The sequence below is a fragment of the Nuphar pumila genome, chromosome 14 (genome assembly GCF_984573655.1).
Source record: "Nuphar pumila chromosome 14, dmNupPumi1.hap1.1, whole genome shotgun sequence".
Lineage (NCBI taxonomy): Eukaryota > Viridiplantae > Streptophyta > Magnoliopsida > Nymphaeales > Nymphaeaceae > Nuphar > Nuphar pumila.
Genome location: NC_143262.1, coordinates 9,135,364 through 9,153,050, shown reverse-complemented (window position 1 = coordinate 9,153,050; position 17,687 = coordinate 9,135,364). Strand labels below are relative to the sequence as shown.

The window sequence follows — 17,687 nt, the reverse complement described above, 5'->3', positions numbered from 1 at the left end:
TACATTAAAAAATTGCGGCTCTTAATCGGAACTCGGGTCGGATTCGGTATAAAATTTCACACACTATACCCGGGTCCATGTATTAAGCGGACCTTCGGGTCTGGACCCGGGTCTTAATCAGAACTTATTTATCACCATATACGGACCCTATAGGGTTTGGTTTGGGTTGGGTCCGGGTAAACTAGGCCCGTTGACACTCCTAAATTTACAACATCCAGCAATTTCCTTGACGTGCATGTTTGCGCATTATGATGTGTTCCCGCTAAATGAAGCTTCAACTGAGAGATACCACCCGAAAAAGAAATTTGACAATAGTTGTACTTGATTTTTAATCGGTTTTCACTCATTACTTGAGTGTCCCAATGCCATGCTAGTTCTTCTGATGTCATAATCACCAAAAAACACTCAATAAGAAGCAAAAAATAGAGATTTTTTTACCTTAACCCACTTCCTTGAGTGAAAAAATGGTAGAAATGCACTCTTGAGAAAAATGCAAAAACTCTCTTCCTTGCCCACGAATTGCCCCCCCAAATCAATCTCACGGAACCTAGAGTGTGTGGGTTCCATTCTAACAACCTAGACATATGGAGAAGTTGGCCCTCAAGAGGCATTTAAAACCCAAAATGAAAAAAGACAACTTTCGGGTCTTTTTAAGTGCGCCGATACCGTATCGTACTATGCACCCTGTATCATACGATACGGCACGATACAGGGGTGTATCGTGCCATACACCCGAACAGGTACAATACACCCGTATCACGATATGAGTATGTATCGTATCATAAACCCCAAATGTAACAATACATATCGTACGATACGATAGGATATAGACAGCCTTGCCTGCAAACAATGAAGAACTTGCTCAAGCAAGGAAACTGATGAATGCTTGTAAAAAGTTTGTATTGCTGATAGTGAGACATAAAGTTATAGGACCTAGCAATATTGATTGAACTTTCATTTCAATTGGACCAAAAGGCTGAATAAAAACTGCTCCTAAAGTGGCTTGAGGATCTATTTTCAGATTGTCAATGTTTTCCACCTAAAAGGCCAGTAGAACACAGATCCAACTGATTGAAGATTCTCTGCTTGCTAACATTAAGTTATACTGAAGTTTAGTGTTAGAGAACAGGATATTAAGAGAAATTATGGAGATGACAAGAAAAGGGTGAACAAGCCTAACTGCTATCCATGTGGTTTTCTTGTGGTTGGAGGATGTGCATTGAGTCATTGACTATCAGGCTTTGAATAAGATCACAATCAACACCAAATGTCATTTAGCACGGATTGGTGATTTACGGGACCAATTACAATATGTGTGTTATTTTACTAAGTTAGACTTAAAGTCTAGCTATCATCAAGTGTATATCCATGAAAATGACATTTAAAAAGAATAGCTTTTTCGAAACCGAAAAAAGATTGTTTGAGTGCTTGGTTGCTATTTAGATTTTGCAATACTTTTGCTACCTTCATGCATCTTATGAATGGGATACTTACTGCCTTTATAGAAGAGTTTGTGATTGTTTATTTAGATGATATTTTGATGTATAATAATTGTTGAGAACATATGTGACTTATTTTATTGCAATTGAATGGTACATGGTATGAATTCAAAAGGAAAACTTTGGTATACCTTGAAATGAAATGGGGATCTTCGAAACACGAGCTTTGATTAACAAGAGCAAGTGTCAAGAATGACACTAAAGCATAACCCTTAAAAAGGGTATAACTGGAAACAAAATAAAAATAAAAATGTATTCTTTATTGATATGAAAAACCAATTGCTTAAGAAGCATTGGAGTAAAATACAAGAGGGGCTGCACCCCTTTATATACACAGCTGAAAGAGGACTCAATAGAACTGTTGGGCACAGTCCAACAACTCTATTTAGAGTTGTTGGAATGTGTCAGTCCAACAGCTCTATTAAGAGCTGTTGGACTGACACAGTCAAGTCTGGACAGGACTTGACTAGCAACAGTCATTCTAGTTCAAACTGAACTAGATGACATAAAGACAAAAAATAAAAATAAAGGAAAAAAAATACAGAAAAGAAAGAAATTAAAAATGTATTTATATATAATAATATAATAATATAATAATATAATATTATTATATATACATATATGTACAGTTTTACATTTTAACACTCCCCCTCAAACTTACGGTACAATGAGCGAAAGTTTGTCTAAGAGAAAGTGAAATCGGGGAGCAGCGAGAGGCTTTGTAAAGAGGTCTGCTAACTGATATTCTGAAGTGACATATGGCAGATCAATTATCCCGTGTAGATATTCCTCTCTGACGTAGTGACAATCCATTTCGATGTGTTTGGTGCGTTCGTGGAATGTTCTGTTACTGGCAATGTAGATCGCACTTTTGTTGTCACAACACATTTGTGAAGCCTTTGTTGCTTCAACTCCCATGTCAGCAAGCAGTCGTCGAAGCCAAACTACTTCCATGGTCGTGGTTGCCATGGCTCTGTATTCAGCTTCGGTGGATGAGAGAGATACCTTCTGCTGCTTTTTACACCTCCACGAGATTAATGATTCCCCTAAAAAGACACAAAAGCCAGTGGTTGAGTGTCTGTTATTGGGATCACCTCCCCAATTAGCATCAGTATATGCAATTAAATCAAGAGAAGAGGAGGAAGATAAGAAAAGTCCTCGTGAAAGAGAGGACTTGATGTATCTGATAATACGCATGACTGCTCCCATATGAACAGAAGTAGGAGCATGTTGAAATTGACTTGCTGTATGAACAGCATGTGCTATATCTGGTCTGGTAATGGATAGATAGGAAAGTGCCCCGACAAGCTGTCTGTAAGGAGTAGGGTCTGCAAGAAGTTCTCCATCATCAATCTTCATTTTAACATTAACAACTTCTGGAGTGTCAACTTTCTTATCATCAGTAATACCAGACCTGAAAACAATATCAAAAGCAAATTTAGTCTGAGATAATAAATATCCTCTAGGAGAATAAGCAACTTCAATGCCTAAAAAATATCTCAACAAGCCCAAATCAGTCATTTCAAAATGAGATTTAAGAAGTGTTTTGATTGTTTCAACTCCCTGTTTATCGCTTCCGGTGATGATCATATCATCCACATAGAGAAGAAGCACAATGATCCCTGCATCAGAATTCTTAATAAACAAAGCAGTGTCAGTTAAACAGAATTGAAAACCAATATCAATCATAACACGACTAAACCTATCATACCAAGCTTTTGGTGCTTGTTTAAGTCCATAAAGAGTTTTTTCTAAGCGAAGGACTTTACCCTTAGGAATACTTAGACCAGGAGGGGGTTCCATATATACTTCTTCAACTAGCTTTCCATTTAAAAAAGCATTTTTGACATCCATTTGAAAAATAGACCATTTTTTGATAGAAGCTAAGGCAATTAAGGTTCGGACAGTAGTCATACGAGCCACCGGAGCAAAGGTTTCTTCATAATCAATCCCATATTCTTGGGCATAACCTTTGGCTACTAAACGGGCTTTATATCTTTCAAGAGTACCATCACTCTTGGTTTTAATTTTATAAACCCATCGACATCCTATAGTTTTCTTCCCTGGAGGAAGATCTTGAATATTCCATGTAGAAGCCTTTTCAAGTGCATCTAATTCAACTTTCATGGCTTCTATCCATTTGATATCATTTTTTGCTTGAAAATATGTGGATGGTTCTTCATATGAGTGAATTAATGCAATAACTGCCCTATATGTGGGTGAGAAAGACTCGTATGATACAAACTTTTCTGGAGGCCTCGAGATTCGGGATGATTGTCTAGTTGGAATGTTAGAATATTTCTCAAGTGCACATGGAGTATTAGACTCTTGTCGCCTGGAATATTGAATACTAGTATCTCTATGAACTTCTTCATTTTCAACATTAAGATCAATAATTCTTGGATCATCATCAAAGTTACAATCAAGGTCATATTCATCAGATGTTGATGTTAGATCTAGCAAAAAGGAGTACTCAGTGACGTCTTTTAATTTTCTAAAATCAAAGAAGCTCTCCTTTTCAAGAAAGGAAACATTTCTAGACACATATAGTTTATTATTTTTGAAGTCAAAACATCTATAACCTTTCTGGTTTTCAGCATATCCTAAAAAGGCACAGGGAATCGCACGAGGGGAAAGTTTATCATTTTTGTCAGTAAATATGAAACATTTGCACCCAAATATTCTTAATCTAGAGTAGTCTGGAGAAATGTTCATAAGTTTTTCAATGGGAGTGATATTTTGTAACGAAGAAGATGACATCCTATTAATGAGATAGGTGGCAGTTAAGGCAGCTTCTGCCCAAAAGTCTTTAGGGACTTGATTTGCTATTAATAAAGTTCTAGTGGTTTCTATAATATGACGATGTTTTCGTTCTGCCAGTCCATTTTGTTGAGGTGTATAAGGACAAGATCTTTGATGTGTGATGCCATGCAATTTAAGATAATTTTGAAAATCTGTGGATAAAAACTCTCCCCCTGAATCTGTGCGAAAAATAGTAATATCATTTTGAAATTTGTTTTTAACCATATTATGAAAAGTTTGAAAGTATGAAAATACTTCAGACTTATGTTTGAGAAAGTACATCCACGTATGTCGGGAGAAATCATCGACAAAAATAACATAGTAAACAAATCCTCCTTTAGAAATTACTGGTGCAGGACCCCAAACATCCGAGTGTATTAATTCAAGTGGTCTTGAAGAGAAAAAGGTTCTGTTCTGAAATGGTAATCTTTTCATTTTGCCGAGAATACAATCTTTACAATCAAATGATTCAGAGTTACAAAATTTCCCTAGATTTGGAAAATGTTGGATTTTGGCTATATGTGGGTGACCAAGTCTCTTATGCCACAGTTTCAACTCTATTTTTTGAATATTATAACAAAAAGCTTTCTTCGGCATTTCCAAAAAATCCATGTAATAGAGTCCTCCTTCTCTATGGCCTTCCCCAATCAGCTTGCCTGACTGGCGATCCTGTACCCAACAACCATGAGAAGAAAAAGAAATATTACACCCATAATCAGAAATTTGAGATACAGATAAAAGATTTAAATTTAATTTGGGAACATGTCTAATTTCTGGAATAAAAAATTTTTTTGTTTTATAAATTTTTTCAAAATCTCCTATTCCTTCTATTTCAAGAGAAGTCCCATCAGCAGTAAAGACCTTTGACACACTTGTTTTATTTTTAACACATTTGGATAGACTTTGATTATTTGGGGTCATATGAAAAGATGCACCAGAGTCAAGAAGCCAAGAAATTTTACCTAAATCAGAAAAAGATGAGGCTGCTGCGCCGGTTGAAGCTTCAGATGAGGAAGAGGCACCTTTGATGAGAGGCTGAAGGATCTCCATTAGTTGGGCCAGGGAAACTGGTGCATCCTGATCTTTAGGCTCCGATCCAGCAATTGCAGCTCTTTTTTCTCTCAGCTCCTTAAGTTTGGGACATTGTGGCCTGTAGTGTCCCGGTTCATGACAGTGATGACAAATAACTTTCTTCTTATCATAGTCACCATTTTGTCGGTTAAAGTGAGGAGGCCTATATGATCGAACATGATTCCCTGGTCTAGACACGGCTAAAACGGAATCATCTTCAATTTTTAAAGAACCTTTCCGGAGACGATTTTCTTCCATTGTTAACTCTTCAATAGTTTCAACAATAGAAGGAATTTTTCCCCGGTGAAGTAGGGCCGATTTAGTGGTTTCAAATTCCGGCCTTAATCCAGTGATAAACTGGTAAAAATGTTCAACATCGAGTTGTTTCTGACGAAGCTCGATGTCTTCGGCACAATGCCACTTTGGTTCTAAAAGGGAAAGTTCTTCCCAAAGTTCGGACAACCCATTGTAATATTCACGAATAGTTTTGTCTCCTTGTGTCATCATTCGAACTTTTTCTTGGAGGTTGCACACGTGTGCAATATCTTTAAGGGAATACATATTCTTAAGGTATTCCCATGCCTTATCGGCATGATCAAATTTGGCAAGACTTGAGCATTTTTTAATGTCAACGCTATTGATAAGCCATGACATTATCTTCGCATGAGATATTCTCCATTCTTTCCATTTCTTCTCGTATGAGGCAATAGCCTTGATTTTCTCTTCTTCCGATAGAGGGACGTCTTTATCTCCCTCCTTTTTAGTAAGAGATAGCTTAGGTTCCGAATCGGAACCATCCACAATCCCCCATAAGCCTTTTCCCCATATATGGTGCTTTATGATTGAAGCCCATGTTACATAGTTCGTATCGCTTAGTTTCATAGGCATGATGGTGACTTTATCATTGTCATCCATCGATTACAAGGAGAGAAAGAATAGGGATAGAAGAGAAACAAGAAGGAAAATGAGAAAGAAAGAAAAAAAAAAAACAATACAACAAGATGTGAAATCTTCTCCAATGAAGTGATAAAACACTTCTCTTCAAGTGGCGAACACTTTTGCAAACAGGCACGAAAACCGAGGTAGCTTTTCCTCAAGATTTAGTACTTCCGCGGCTCTGATACCATGAAATGAAATGGGGATCTTCGAAACACGAGCTTTGATTAACAAGAGCAAGTGTCAAGAATGACACTAAAGCATAACCCTTAAAAAGGGTATAACTGGAAACAAAATAAAAATAAAAATGTATTCTTTATTGATATGAAAAACCAATTGCTTAAGAAGCATTGGAGTAAAATACAAGAGGGGCTGCACCCCTTTATATACACAGCTGAAAGAGGACTCAATAGAACTGTTGGGCACAGTCCAACAGCTCTATTTAGAGTTGTTGGAATGTGTCAGTCCAATAGCTCTATTAAGAGCTGTTGGACTGTGTCAGTCCAACAGCTCTATTGCTAGTCAAGTCTGGACAGGACTTGACTAGCAACAATCATTCTAGTTCAAACTGAACTAGATGACATAAAGACAAAAAATAAAAATAAAGGAAAAAAAATACAGAAAAGAAAGAAATTAAAAATGTATTTATATATATATAATAATATAATATTATTATATATACATATATGTACAGTTTTACATTTTAACATACCTTAGATTCATGGTACGTGAAGGTGAATTGAAGATATATCTCGCTAAAACAAAGCTCATCTCATGCTGCCTTAAACCTAAAACTGTGATTGAGGTGTAACATTTTATGAAAGCATGCCAATATGTATGCATTAGCTTAAACCTAAAACTGTGATTGAGGTATAATGGTTTATTGAGGTGTAAAGTATTGGGTTAAATCTAAAATTGTGATTGAGGTGGTAATGTTTTATGAGAGCATGCGAATATGTATGTAAGTTCATTTACGATCGAAGCCAAACAAAAGTTTGAGTGGTTGAAGAAGCACGAATATACATTTTAATTGCTGGAAAAGAAAAATATATGAAACACCAATATTATTCTCACTTAATTTGCAGAGACCATTTGAAATAGAAGCTAATGCATCTGGATATGCCCTAGGAACACCTGTAGTGCAGGATGGGAAGCCGGGACCATAAATCGATAAAGGATGCAGCACTTGATTATCTTACTTAAAACAAAGAGCTGTATGCACTTCATCATACTGTGAACCACTGGTGTTTGTAATTGTTAGATAAGGAAGCGATATTTCACACAAAGCATAAACCTTAACAGTTTCTTCAAACTTGTACAACATTACTGCTGTTAAAATGTACTTATGTATAATGTGTATATATATTATATATATTTATCTATATGTATATATACCTAAGTATGTATATGTATTTGTATATGTATATACATAAATACATCTTATATATATAATAAACTTTTTTGTAATTATTTTTTCTTTTTCTTTTTTAGCTTAGCTAGTCAAATGGCTAGAAATCTAGCTGTTGGAGCTAACGGCTATTTGAGTCTCTCATTTGTTGTATAAATAAGGGTGAAACCCCTCTTTGTTCTTAATGCTTCTAGCATACTTGAACATCAATCAAATAATATTTTTTATATTGAGAGTCTTCTTTCTGTGTGCCCATTGTGGGTTTTGTGTAGATTTGCTAGTCGGGGAAGCACGAGCGGGAAGCGAGGCACTTTCAGAATTTCAGAAAGCAAGAAGTGTGGAACGACTTAGAAGCGAACCAGGAATCATCTCAGAAGCGAACCGGAAGCGACCTGGGAAGTGAGGGGGAAGTGAAAAAAGAGGAAAAAAAATACAAAAAAAAAGAAAAAAGAAGGGGAAGCGAGCTTCCCCTAAATGGGAAGTGCGCTTCCCAAATTTTTTGGCGCTTCCCAACACGTTTTGGAAGCACCATGTTTCGCACTTCCGAAACATGCTTCGGGGAAGCACACTTTCCCATGCCCTATGGCGCTTCCGGTAACTCTGGTTTTGTGAGTGTGCTCTTTGTGGCCCACTTTTGTGCTTGTTCATTTGGTACCTATTGGTGGACATTCTTGTTTGCATTTGAAGATTCATTTCTTTACAACTGTTTGACATATACGGTATATATGTGGTGGTTTAACCTGGTAATCAATTATAAAAGGGGTGAAACCCATAAGATAGTAAATATGTTGTCTTGATCTTACCCTCCTACTAGTTATGAATTTTCAGTCGTTGCACCACTCAAAATATACCAAATTATATGATTAGGAGAAGTGAAGAATAAAATAACTGCCAGAACATGTGTGACACAAGCAGCTGATCGTGTGAATGGATTAGGAAAGTTCATATTTCTGAAATTGTAGGACACGTTAGGTTGAAAAACATTTCTCGTGAGATGCATATTCTGGCTTAAGTTGTAGCAGTCTGTTGCCTGTTTTATAAAAAGGTGTATCGAGTGCAACAGTCCTAAGTCTTCTAATCAAAAGTTAGGTCCCTAGGCACAGTTATTAGTGCCTAGTAAAATCTGGGAGAGTAATTCTATGGACATTTTATGATTGTTTGTGGTAGGTAATCGTTTTAGCAAGACGGTATGTTTAGTTCCTTAAGAAGATAATTGCTTGTAAAGAAGCAGTCATATTATTCCTTCAGCATATATGGAATAATTTCGGGCTACCTACCTTAAATATATTTGATCAAGATAGTAGATTTCAGAGTTATTTTTGAAATAACTATTGGGGGGATGATGGCACATGCTAAAATGAAGCACTGCCTTCCATACATAGATGGATGAACAAACATAAGTTGCCAACAGTATTGCGGTGCATCTTCTTAATGATAATAATTTCAAGGGTCCAAAATGTGGGATAGTGGTCTAACTTATTTATAATTTGAATCTAATAGGAAATCTACAATTCTATTTACAGCACACTTTTTGAGGCTCTTTTGGGATATCTACCACAAAGGCACTTTGACTTTGGATTTTTACTTAGTTTTGGGTGCTTGATAGGAAAAAGAGAGCTCAAATGTTCTTTGAAAAGGTATGGAAGTCCCATGAAGAGGCTGATGTGCAGCTGAACATGTCATGACAAAGTACAAGAAATGACATGATAAGCATCGTGAAATTCAGTTTTCAGAAAGAGGAGCTTGTATGGCTTCATCTAAGTTTATAATAACCAAAAAGAAATGACAAAAAGCTTAAACCTATTAGATATGGACCATTCCACGTTTTGAAGAAAATTGGAGAGAATGCCTTCCACCTTGACCTACCATCATATATTGGAGATGTATACTATAATTAATGCCAAAAACTTCAAGTCATTTAGCAATCTATGCTAGATGAAGACCAAGGTAAGGAGCCTATGTTGTTGTTGTCTATAGAAGCTATAAAAGTGAAACAGGGAAACTTTTTAGTTGTATATTGTGTATTGGAGCAGTCAGTAGAACTCAAAGAGGAGGGATTAAGTCTTTTTGGTCTGCCAGAATAGGACAATTGCCGAATTGAGCAAAGTAGTACAGTAGAGGGAAATGAGAATGTCCACATCCAGTTATTTGAGAAATCCAATCATGTTATTCCTCCTCTCTTGCTTCATATCATGCTGGTACTTTTTTATTTTTTAAAACAAGTTTTGGACAAATTAGATAAATGTATTTGATATGCAAAATGCTTGAACAATTATTTGTATGGCAGGCAGTTCCAGAGGCCATGTGCAGCAGAATTATCAGATTTTGGTTGCTTTGTGGTGTTGATTTGCGGAGTTACACTGTTGCAGGCGATAGGTATTCTTGTTATGGGAGAGTCATTATCTTAAGTTCATTGTAGTTTAGATTTCTCTGTGCTCTTGATGATTAGTTGTCAATGAAACATGCATTTATTATTTGGCTTCAGCAAACTAAGAAAATTTCCTTTGCTGTCTCTCTTCTCCCTGAACCAGATATCAGCCTTATATATCATATAATTCGGGGGCAGGGTGTACTTAAGCTGTATGTGGTGTATAATGTCCTTGAGGTGATAAATTGTTATATCTTTGTGTTGTATAGTATGCTTATTGTGTCTGGACTTTCTTTCATGTTGTTAAATCGGTGCATTTGCATTGCAGATATTTGACAAACTGTGCCAATCATTTGGTGGGGATGTTGTGCAAGTTCTGTTTAATTCTGCAGAAGGGGTTGCAAGCTGTTCACCAGAAAACATGACATTTGAGCTTATGAGATTCATTTTGGACCAAACAATAGCTGTTATTGCATTCAATATCCTTTTTTTTTAGGAGACTTGACCTGATTGATCTTACCTCTGGTCTTGGGTATTCATTATTTATATTTCTAAGTTCCTTAGCAAGTGATAATTGTCCATTCATTTATCTTGTTAGCTCAGGCAATAACTTTATCTACCTGCATCGTTGCCCACAATAACGCATTACTGGCATTGCTGGTGTCAAATAACTTTGCAGAGATTAAAAGCAATGTTTTCAAGCGTTTTAGCAAGGAAAATCTCCAGACACTAGTGTACTATGGTATGTATTTTTTCCTCCTTCGGTTGTTTTTAGATGACAAGTATTCAAATATTTAACCTTTCTGTGTTTCTGATTTATCATTAGACATGACTAACACGAGAGCAGTGATATCTTTTTTTGTTTTCTGTTTTCTTAACTTCTTCCCTGTTGAAAGAAACTGTTTGTGCTGTTTCAGTTAATTAGATGTCACTTGTTTTGCTGAACAGATACCATTGAGAGGTTTCACATTACTGCATATATTCTGTTTGTTCTAGCTCAGAATATTTTGGAAGCTGAGGGTGCTTGGTTTGGGAGTTTCCTTACTGTATGGTCTATAATAACCTAACTATCTTTCATAAATGAGTTCATCTGGTTGCCCTGTTCTTGTCCCTCTGTAAATAAATTCTACCTTGACTTCAGAATGCAGCCCTGGTTTACATGTGTGAGGTGCTTATTGACATCATCAAGCATTCCTTCGTCGCAAAATTCAATGACATTAAGCCTGAAGCTTATTCTGAGTTTCTGGAAGATCTCTGCAAACAGGTAAAAGAATTGTTTCAACTTCTTGTTTTTTCTTGCTTTCCACGTTTGTGTGGTCCACTCCAGTACCTACACTTCTGAGCCTCCAGCACTTCCCCAAACTGTCAATACTGGAATAATTCACTGGTTCAAATGGATGACAGCACCTGTGTTATTTTTTTTCCCAGGATTTGCACCACGAGGCATTGTATTCTAACCTTAAAATTTTTAATTCATTTCTAGTTCGTGACTTTAGGACCTTGACCCTGAAATGTGAATAAAGCAGCTGAAGATATTGAATTTATCTGCACTGAGTAGAGCCTTAATAGTTCGATCTGCAGATAGCTTGTGTTGCTTTCTTTTATGTTTCATTGATACATGGTGATTGCACATAAGTTTTTCTTTGTCCATTCTCCATTTGATGGTTGTGTCAACATTACTGGTCTTGAAATAATATTTGTGACGATTGAAAGAAGTTTTTCTTTTTTCTTGGGAGAATCTTTTTCTTTAAGTCAATGATAATTAGAAACTAGAAATTAAAAAACAGAGAACTCAATTTGTGGTGAAAAGTTGGCATTATTTACTTTTTTCTTGTTTTTGTCAAAGAAATATTTTAAAGGCGATATTTAAAAAATTGCAAGAATTGTTGATTATGGTTGAACTTGAAATTGTGATCCAGTAGAAATGCATGCAACCATCTGCATACATGTGATGTATGGTGATTGGTAAGTCATTTTCTTTTCTGTTTTTGGTGATACAGACTTTGAATATAGAGCCAGAGGAAGGTCGGAAAAACTTGACTTTTATTCCACTGGCACCTGCGTGTGTGGTATGCTATCTTTATATGAAAATGCATTCAAAGCCTATTAGTTTGTTGGTACAACATTTAATAATTGCTTGTTTTTTTGGTTTGTAGGTCATCCGGGTCTTAACTCCAATATATACATCTCATTTGCCATATTGTCCACTTTGGTGGAGGCTTTTCTGGTTCTGCGTGCTATCATTGCTTACTTATGTCATGCTTGCAGTCCTGAAGATAATGGTTGGGATGGGCCTCCGCCTTCATGCTGCATGGTACATAAAGAGGTGCCTCAGAAAGAAACAGCACCTTCATTTTGACTAGGATGATGGTTTCCTTGCTTGGGTCTTGGTGGCTATCTGAATTTTTGTTAGTACCACATACCCCAGCTCAGTGTTCAGGTTATGATTTTATCCTTCAGTTTTGTCAAATAAATTGCTTATTTCAGTCACTTCTCGGCTACAAAATTTTGATATCTTGGTGAGCTGGCTGCTGGACAAAATTGAATTTTATCAGCGTCAGGCGGTACGTGCTTGCCTGTTCTATCATCATGCTTTCCTTTGTCATCACCACACGGTATGTTTCCTTAAACTGACGAAAACCTCTTGGTGGTTTATATCATCTCTATCTTGAGTTAGTGGATCCTCAGATATCAGAAACCATGCATCTGATATCAAGTGCTTACAGATGCTTACTCTCTGCTCCTTTGATGGAAGTTTTTCAATTCATTTGCAAATAATACTGTAAATGAGACTTTGGTGGAACAAACAGTTTTGCACCTAGGGGATTGACTGTGTATTTACAATGATACTGTAGCAAATTGAGGGTTATGCGGATATTATTATACAAATGAATTTATGAATTGTTCCTTGTTTTTTTATCATGACATTAAATTGATGATGCATAATATTGATATGCAGCTCCAGGCTCCAAGTGTTCTATACAAATGAATGTATGAATTGTTCCTTATTTTTTTATCATAACATATTAAAGATGATGCATAATATTGACATGCAGCTCCAGACTGCGAGTGTTCTGATAAGTGGTTGATGTTCTTTGGCTGATGCATTTTGTTGATCTCGTGTAGTAACTTCCATTATTTTGATTGGAGTGGCTTTGTAGCTACTGTTTGAGGCATATTACAAGATACCAACATACCAATAGGGGTGTAACGAGGGCTGGACAAGGGGCCGGGAGGCTCATGGTTTGGGCCGGGCTTGGGCCTAGTGAAGAAGGCCCGACCCGACAAAATGACAGGTCGGGCCAGGCTGGGCTAACGGGCTACCCACAGGCTTTTTATATATATATATATATATATATATATATATATATATATATATATATATATATATATATATATATATATATATATATATATATATATATATATATATATATATATATATATATATATATATATATATATGTTCAAATCGAGTCAAGTATGTGATTCAAAAAATGAATAATCTTGGATCCCATATATTCTTTTTCACTTTTTAAAATTTCACTAAAAGAACCTATGAATACAAGGAAACGAATAAGAAATGTTGTGAATAGACATGGTTTGCAACTTGGCTCAACCCGGGTCTGAATTAGGCCCATGGGCCTAACGGGCCATGCCATGGGTTTTATATTAAACCAGAGTCTGATCTGAACCCGGCCTAGGCTTGACTCGGTTGGTCAACGGGTCAGGCTTGACCAGGCCCAGTCCATCAATGGCCCATTCAAGCCCGTCCACTAAACGAGCTGGGCTAGCTCTGCCCACCCATTGTGCAGGCTTTGGTGTTACTGGGTTGGGTATACCCAACCCAACTTGATGTTCCAAATTGATTATACCTAATCCAACCTGATTTTAGTGGACCCATGAGTTCAGGTTGGTTGGGTCCAAATCAATAACCTAAATCCTAAAAAAAATCATAGATTTATGCCAATTAGAAAAAATTAAAACCCCTAATTTCTAACCAAAATCAAGCATTTATATTCATGCAAAATGCTAATTGAAAAAAAAGCACACACAAACCTTGAAACCCTAATGAAAATTTCATGCTATTTAAAAAATAAATAACCTAACCCCCTAAATGCATTATGCTAATTGAAAGTAAAAAAGCCAAATAAAACCCTAACTAAAACTTCATGTTATTTAAAAAAAAAACAATGAAAAACCTAAACCCCTAAATACATTACAAAACCCCTAAAATTGAAACCCTATTTAGCATTTCAGAAACAAATGAAAACAAGACCCAGCCACCAGGGCATCAGATGGCAGAACGTCCGACGTAGTTGAGAGAGAGAGAGAACCTGGTCTTGTGCATGCTGTGGCGTGTGCAGTGCGCTGGACGACCTGTGCTGTGACCTATGGCTGTGGCGTCGAGTGGAAGGGCACACAGAAAGTTGAGGGAGAAAGACAAATGTGGGGTCGGAGAGCTCAGATATATATATATATATATATATATATATATATATATATATATATATATATATAGAGGTAGTACTGTAGTGGGACTCACCACTTGGGCTCAGGTAGGCCATGGCCCCTTTAGGTTGGGCACGAGTGGTGCCCACTTTGACCAGGGGCACTGCCCACCCTACCCACAATGTGGCTCTGCCCCTTGTCACCATGTTTCTTTTCCTCTAATAATGATACAAAACCAACCAACCATCTCGCTCCTTGTGCCTTCTTGATTGATACAACTCCGATTTAGATTTGGCCTACCACTGCAATTTTGTCGACCATAGGGTCCTGAATCATGTTCACCTTCTTTGGCGGGCATTCAAGCACACTATCACTTTTTTTTATTTGGAGAAACTGTCCTAGGATCATAACCTAGTCACATTGGCTCCGCCTGTTGTATTTACAGTTGCTGTCCTGACGACATAAAACTACTAGGGCTTACCCCTCGACCCCAAGAAGTCACCAAACTTTGGCTTGTGCAAGGAGTGACGCTCATGGGATTTGAACCTAGACTAAGCACGAAGCGGCCTAGGCTCCACCCCACTATATCAAACCCCTTAGGGCTGTCCCTGCAGAGCACTTGAACGTCTGTAGTGGGATGATCCGGTACCCTGAATGCGAGACGCAGCAGAGCAGGACCAACACCGCGATCTGCACAACCTGCCTGAGTGCAAAATAGTCAACGTTTGACCCTAGTTTTAACACCATCTTTAACGGAAGGACCATTTTTGCACTACAGGTGAAAAAGGTTGGGACTAATTTGGAAAAATGGCATAAGTGAAAACTGATTTGCAAATCGCTGAAAATGGCAGGTACCATTTTGCAAAAAACCTACCTTTTTCTCTTTTTTCTTTTTTTCCACAGAAATAGCTGGAGTTAGGTAGACCCCTTCCAGTTATACGGCCATACAATTGGGATTCGAACTTGTAACCTTCCAACACAAGGTGACGTGCACGGTGCACTAATTGTTCCTGCCAGTCAAGCGGAGCCGGTTGATGTACTCACATACCTTTTCATGTGCAAGTCCTCGTCAAGGGTTCATTGAGGTCAATCTTCTGCAAAACAATGTCCAAAGTATTGCTATCCAGAATTTCTTTTATTTTTAGGAAAGAAAAATCTCATGGTACATTAGAAAACCTTTGCTAGAAAACCAGGGAAAAATATTTGTGCATAAATTAAAAAAAAAAAACATCGAGGTAGTATCCCATGTGGTAAGCAGGGTCCCGTGTCAAGCTGATGGCCCAGGATCCAATCCCTCGGTCACATGGGACGGCTGTTGTTCTGGTAGGGGTTCGCCTAACCCCAGCTTGTCTTTCAAAAAAATAAATAAATAAAAAAACTAAAAATTTATGATATCTCGCAATGTGTAAAAGGAGAAACAGGGGTGCCATGTAAAAAAAAAAACATTTGCTTCTTATGACCAAAAGGTTTAGCATGAGTCTATCAATGTAATATCCATCTTTTATCATAATAAAAAAATTAGTATCAATCTATTCATGTGATGGAGCCCGGCCACATAGACAAGACGCTATACTGATCCAGTGAAACGTAGAAGAAAAAGTAAATAATATAAAGGAATCAATATCATGATAAAATTGTTTGATATTTTCATGATTTTATTATAAATTTCGGTATTTTTTTTAATAAACTAACATTTCCATTTATATCACCCATATTCGTGAATATTCTCTGGAATCCATGCACCCATCTTTTATTTACATTGCGTCTTCTTTTTATATTGCTCGGCATAGCCTACGGGAGAAGTTAACCATGTTTGTTGCGTAGCACCAGAGTTAAATAATTTCACTCTTTGTCATTAGTAATGAAATCACCCCTTAATCAGCAACAAGCGCCTTTCATGGAAATGAGAAACTAGGCTCAGCTCATGTGTGATAAAAAGCTCGTTCAAACTTGTAAAATAGGCTCGGCAAGCTAAACATGAACAATAAGTACTCGGCTCGAGTTGACTTGTATAAGCTCGTTAACTAGTAAGAAATTAATATTATAGGCATATTTTGCTTTGTATAATAATATATATTGAACTATTTGGTTTGTAAAAAATAGGTTTAGTTGTCAAATCTGATTGTTTCTAACTCTAAAACAATGTATTTTTTTTTGTAATCCTACTTCCAATTCTAAAACAATGTGTTCTTCTGTAAACAAGCCATCTCGAGCTCAGCTCGTTTAACTCGGGCTCATTGTAAGCTCGAAGTGGGATTGACTTGCCACAAAAATGAGCCAATCTTGAACACGTGAAGCTTGGCTCATTCGGCTTGTTTACCAACCCTACATGGAACTGAGGATTGCAATTGTTAATTGCCAATTACTTTATAGAGCGTTTGCTTTTTTTTTTTTATAATAACAGAACTGGGGGAATTAAGTCCCCCTCCTAGAGCGTTTGCTTTACCCCCAAATGAGAATCATTCTCTCTCGAGGGTGTAATGAAGGCTGCTTATTTGTCCTATTTTTCATGTGCAAGCAACCGTGAGAAAATGAGACAGTGATATTAAAATCACATTTGAGTTCATTTTACTTGGTTGTGTTTGCAATGTCGGGTGATTCTTGAATTTTCTAAAGATGTGATTGTAGATCACAATCACAATACTTTCTCAAGATTAGTGAAACAACATACTTCTCATGTGATTCAAAATCACATCCAATGATTTGAAATCATACACTTTTGAATCACATAAAATGGAATTACTTGATTTCAATTCACATGAGATTCATGCATGGTCAATGCCCAAAAGAACCTTAGTCTCTAGTCCTTTTAGGTTGAGAAGAACAGAATTCAGTAATAGTCATGGACAAGTTACTTAGGGTGGCACACCTTTGATTTGAAAGAGCAATGAACAAGATGATAAACTCGATTGTCACTCGCTTGTCCACCGAGAGGATCGAGTATTCTATTTATAAGCGTAATAGTGTTTACAATGTTTAGAATACATAATTTTATAATATCAACGTATACGGTTAGATATGATAACAAACAACTAACAACTAACAAATGATAGCAATTATCATTTTTTATAACTCTATTAAAAAACAATAATATCATATACACGGTTGGCTCATGATACTACTTATTGAATCCGACTTCTTGTAACTTCAT

At 36.8% G+C, this 17,687-nt stretch overlaps 1 protein-coding gene across 1 annotated transcript in view; it reads left to right on the top strand.

The window, feature by feature from the left end:
* The window catches only part of LOC149816286 (protein POLLEN DEFECTIVE IN GUIDANCE 1-like), a 33,053-nt gene extending 19,970 nt beyond the window's left edge, over window positions 1-13,083 (top strand). The window contains exons 4-12 of the mRNA XM_089987507.1: window positions 10,004-10,092; window positions 10,248-10,321; window positions 10,413-10,563; window positions 10,659-10,826; window positions 11,033-11,130; window positions 11,226-11,348; window positions 12,085-12,153; window positions 12,241-12,492; window positions 12,572-13,083. Coding sequence (XP_089843633.1) covers window positions 10,004-10,092; window positions 10,248-10,321; window positions 10,413-10,563; window positions 10,659-10,826; window positions 11,033-11,130; window positions 11,226-11,348; window positions 12,085-12,153; window positions 12,241-12,447 — 979 coding nt within the window. The 3' untranslated portion in view covers window positions 12,448-12,492; window positions 12,572-13,083. The remainder of the gene's footprint in view (window positions 1-10,003; window positions 10,093-10,247; window positions 10,322-10,412; window positions 10,564-10,658; window positions 10,827-11,032; window positions 11,131-11,225; window positions 11,349-12,084; window positions 12,154-12,240; window positions 12,493-12,571) is intronic.
* Window positions 13,084-17,687: the final 4,604 nt, after the last annotated feature.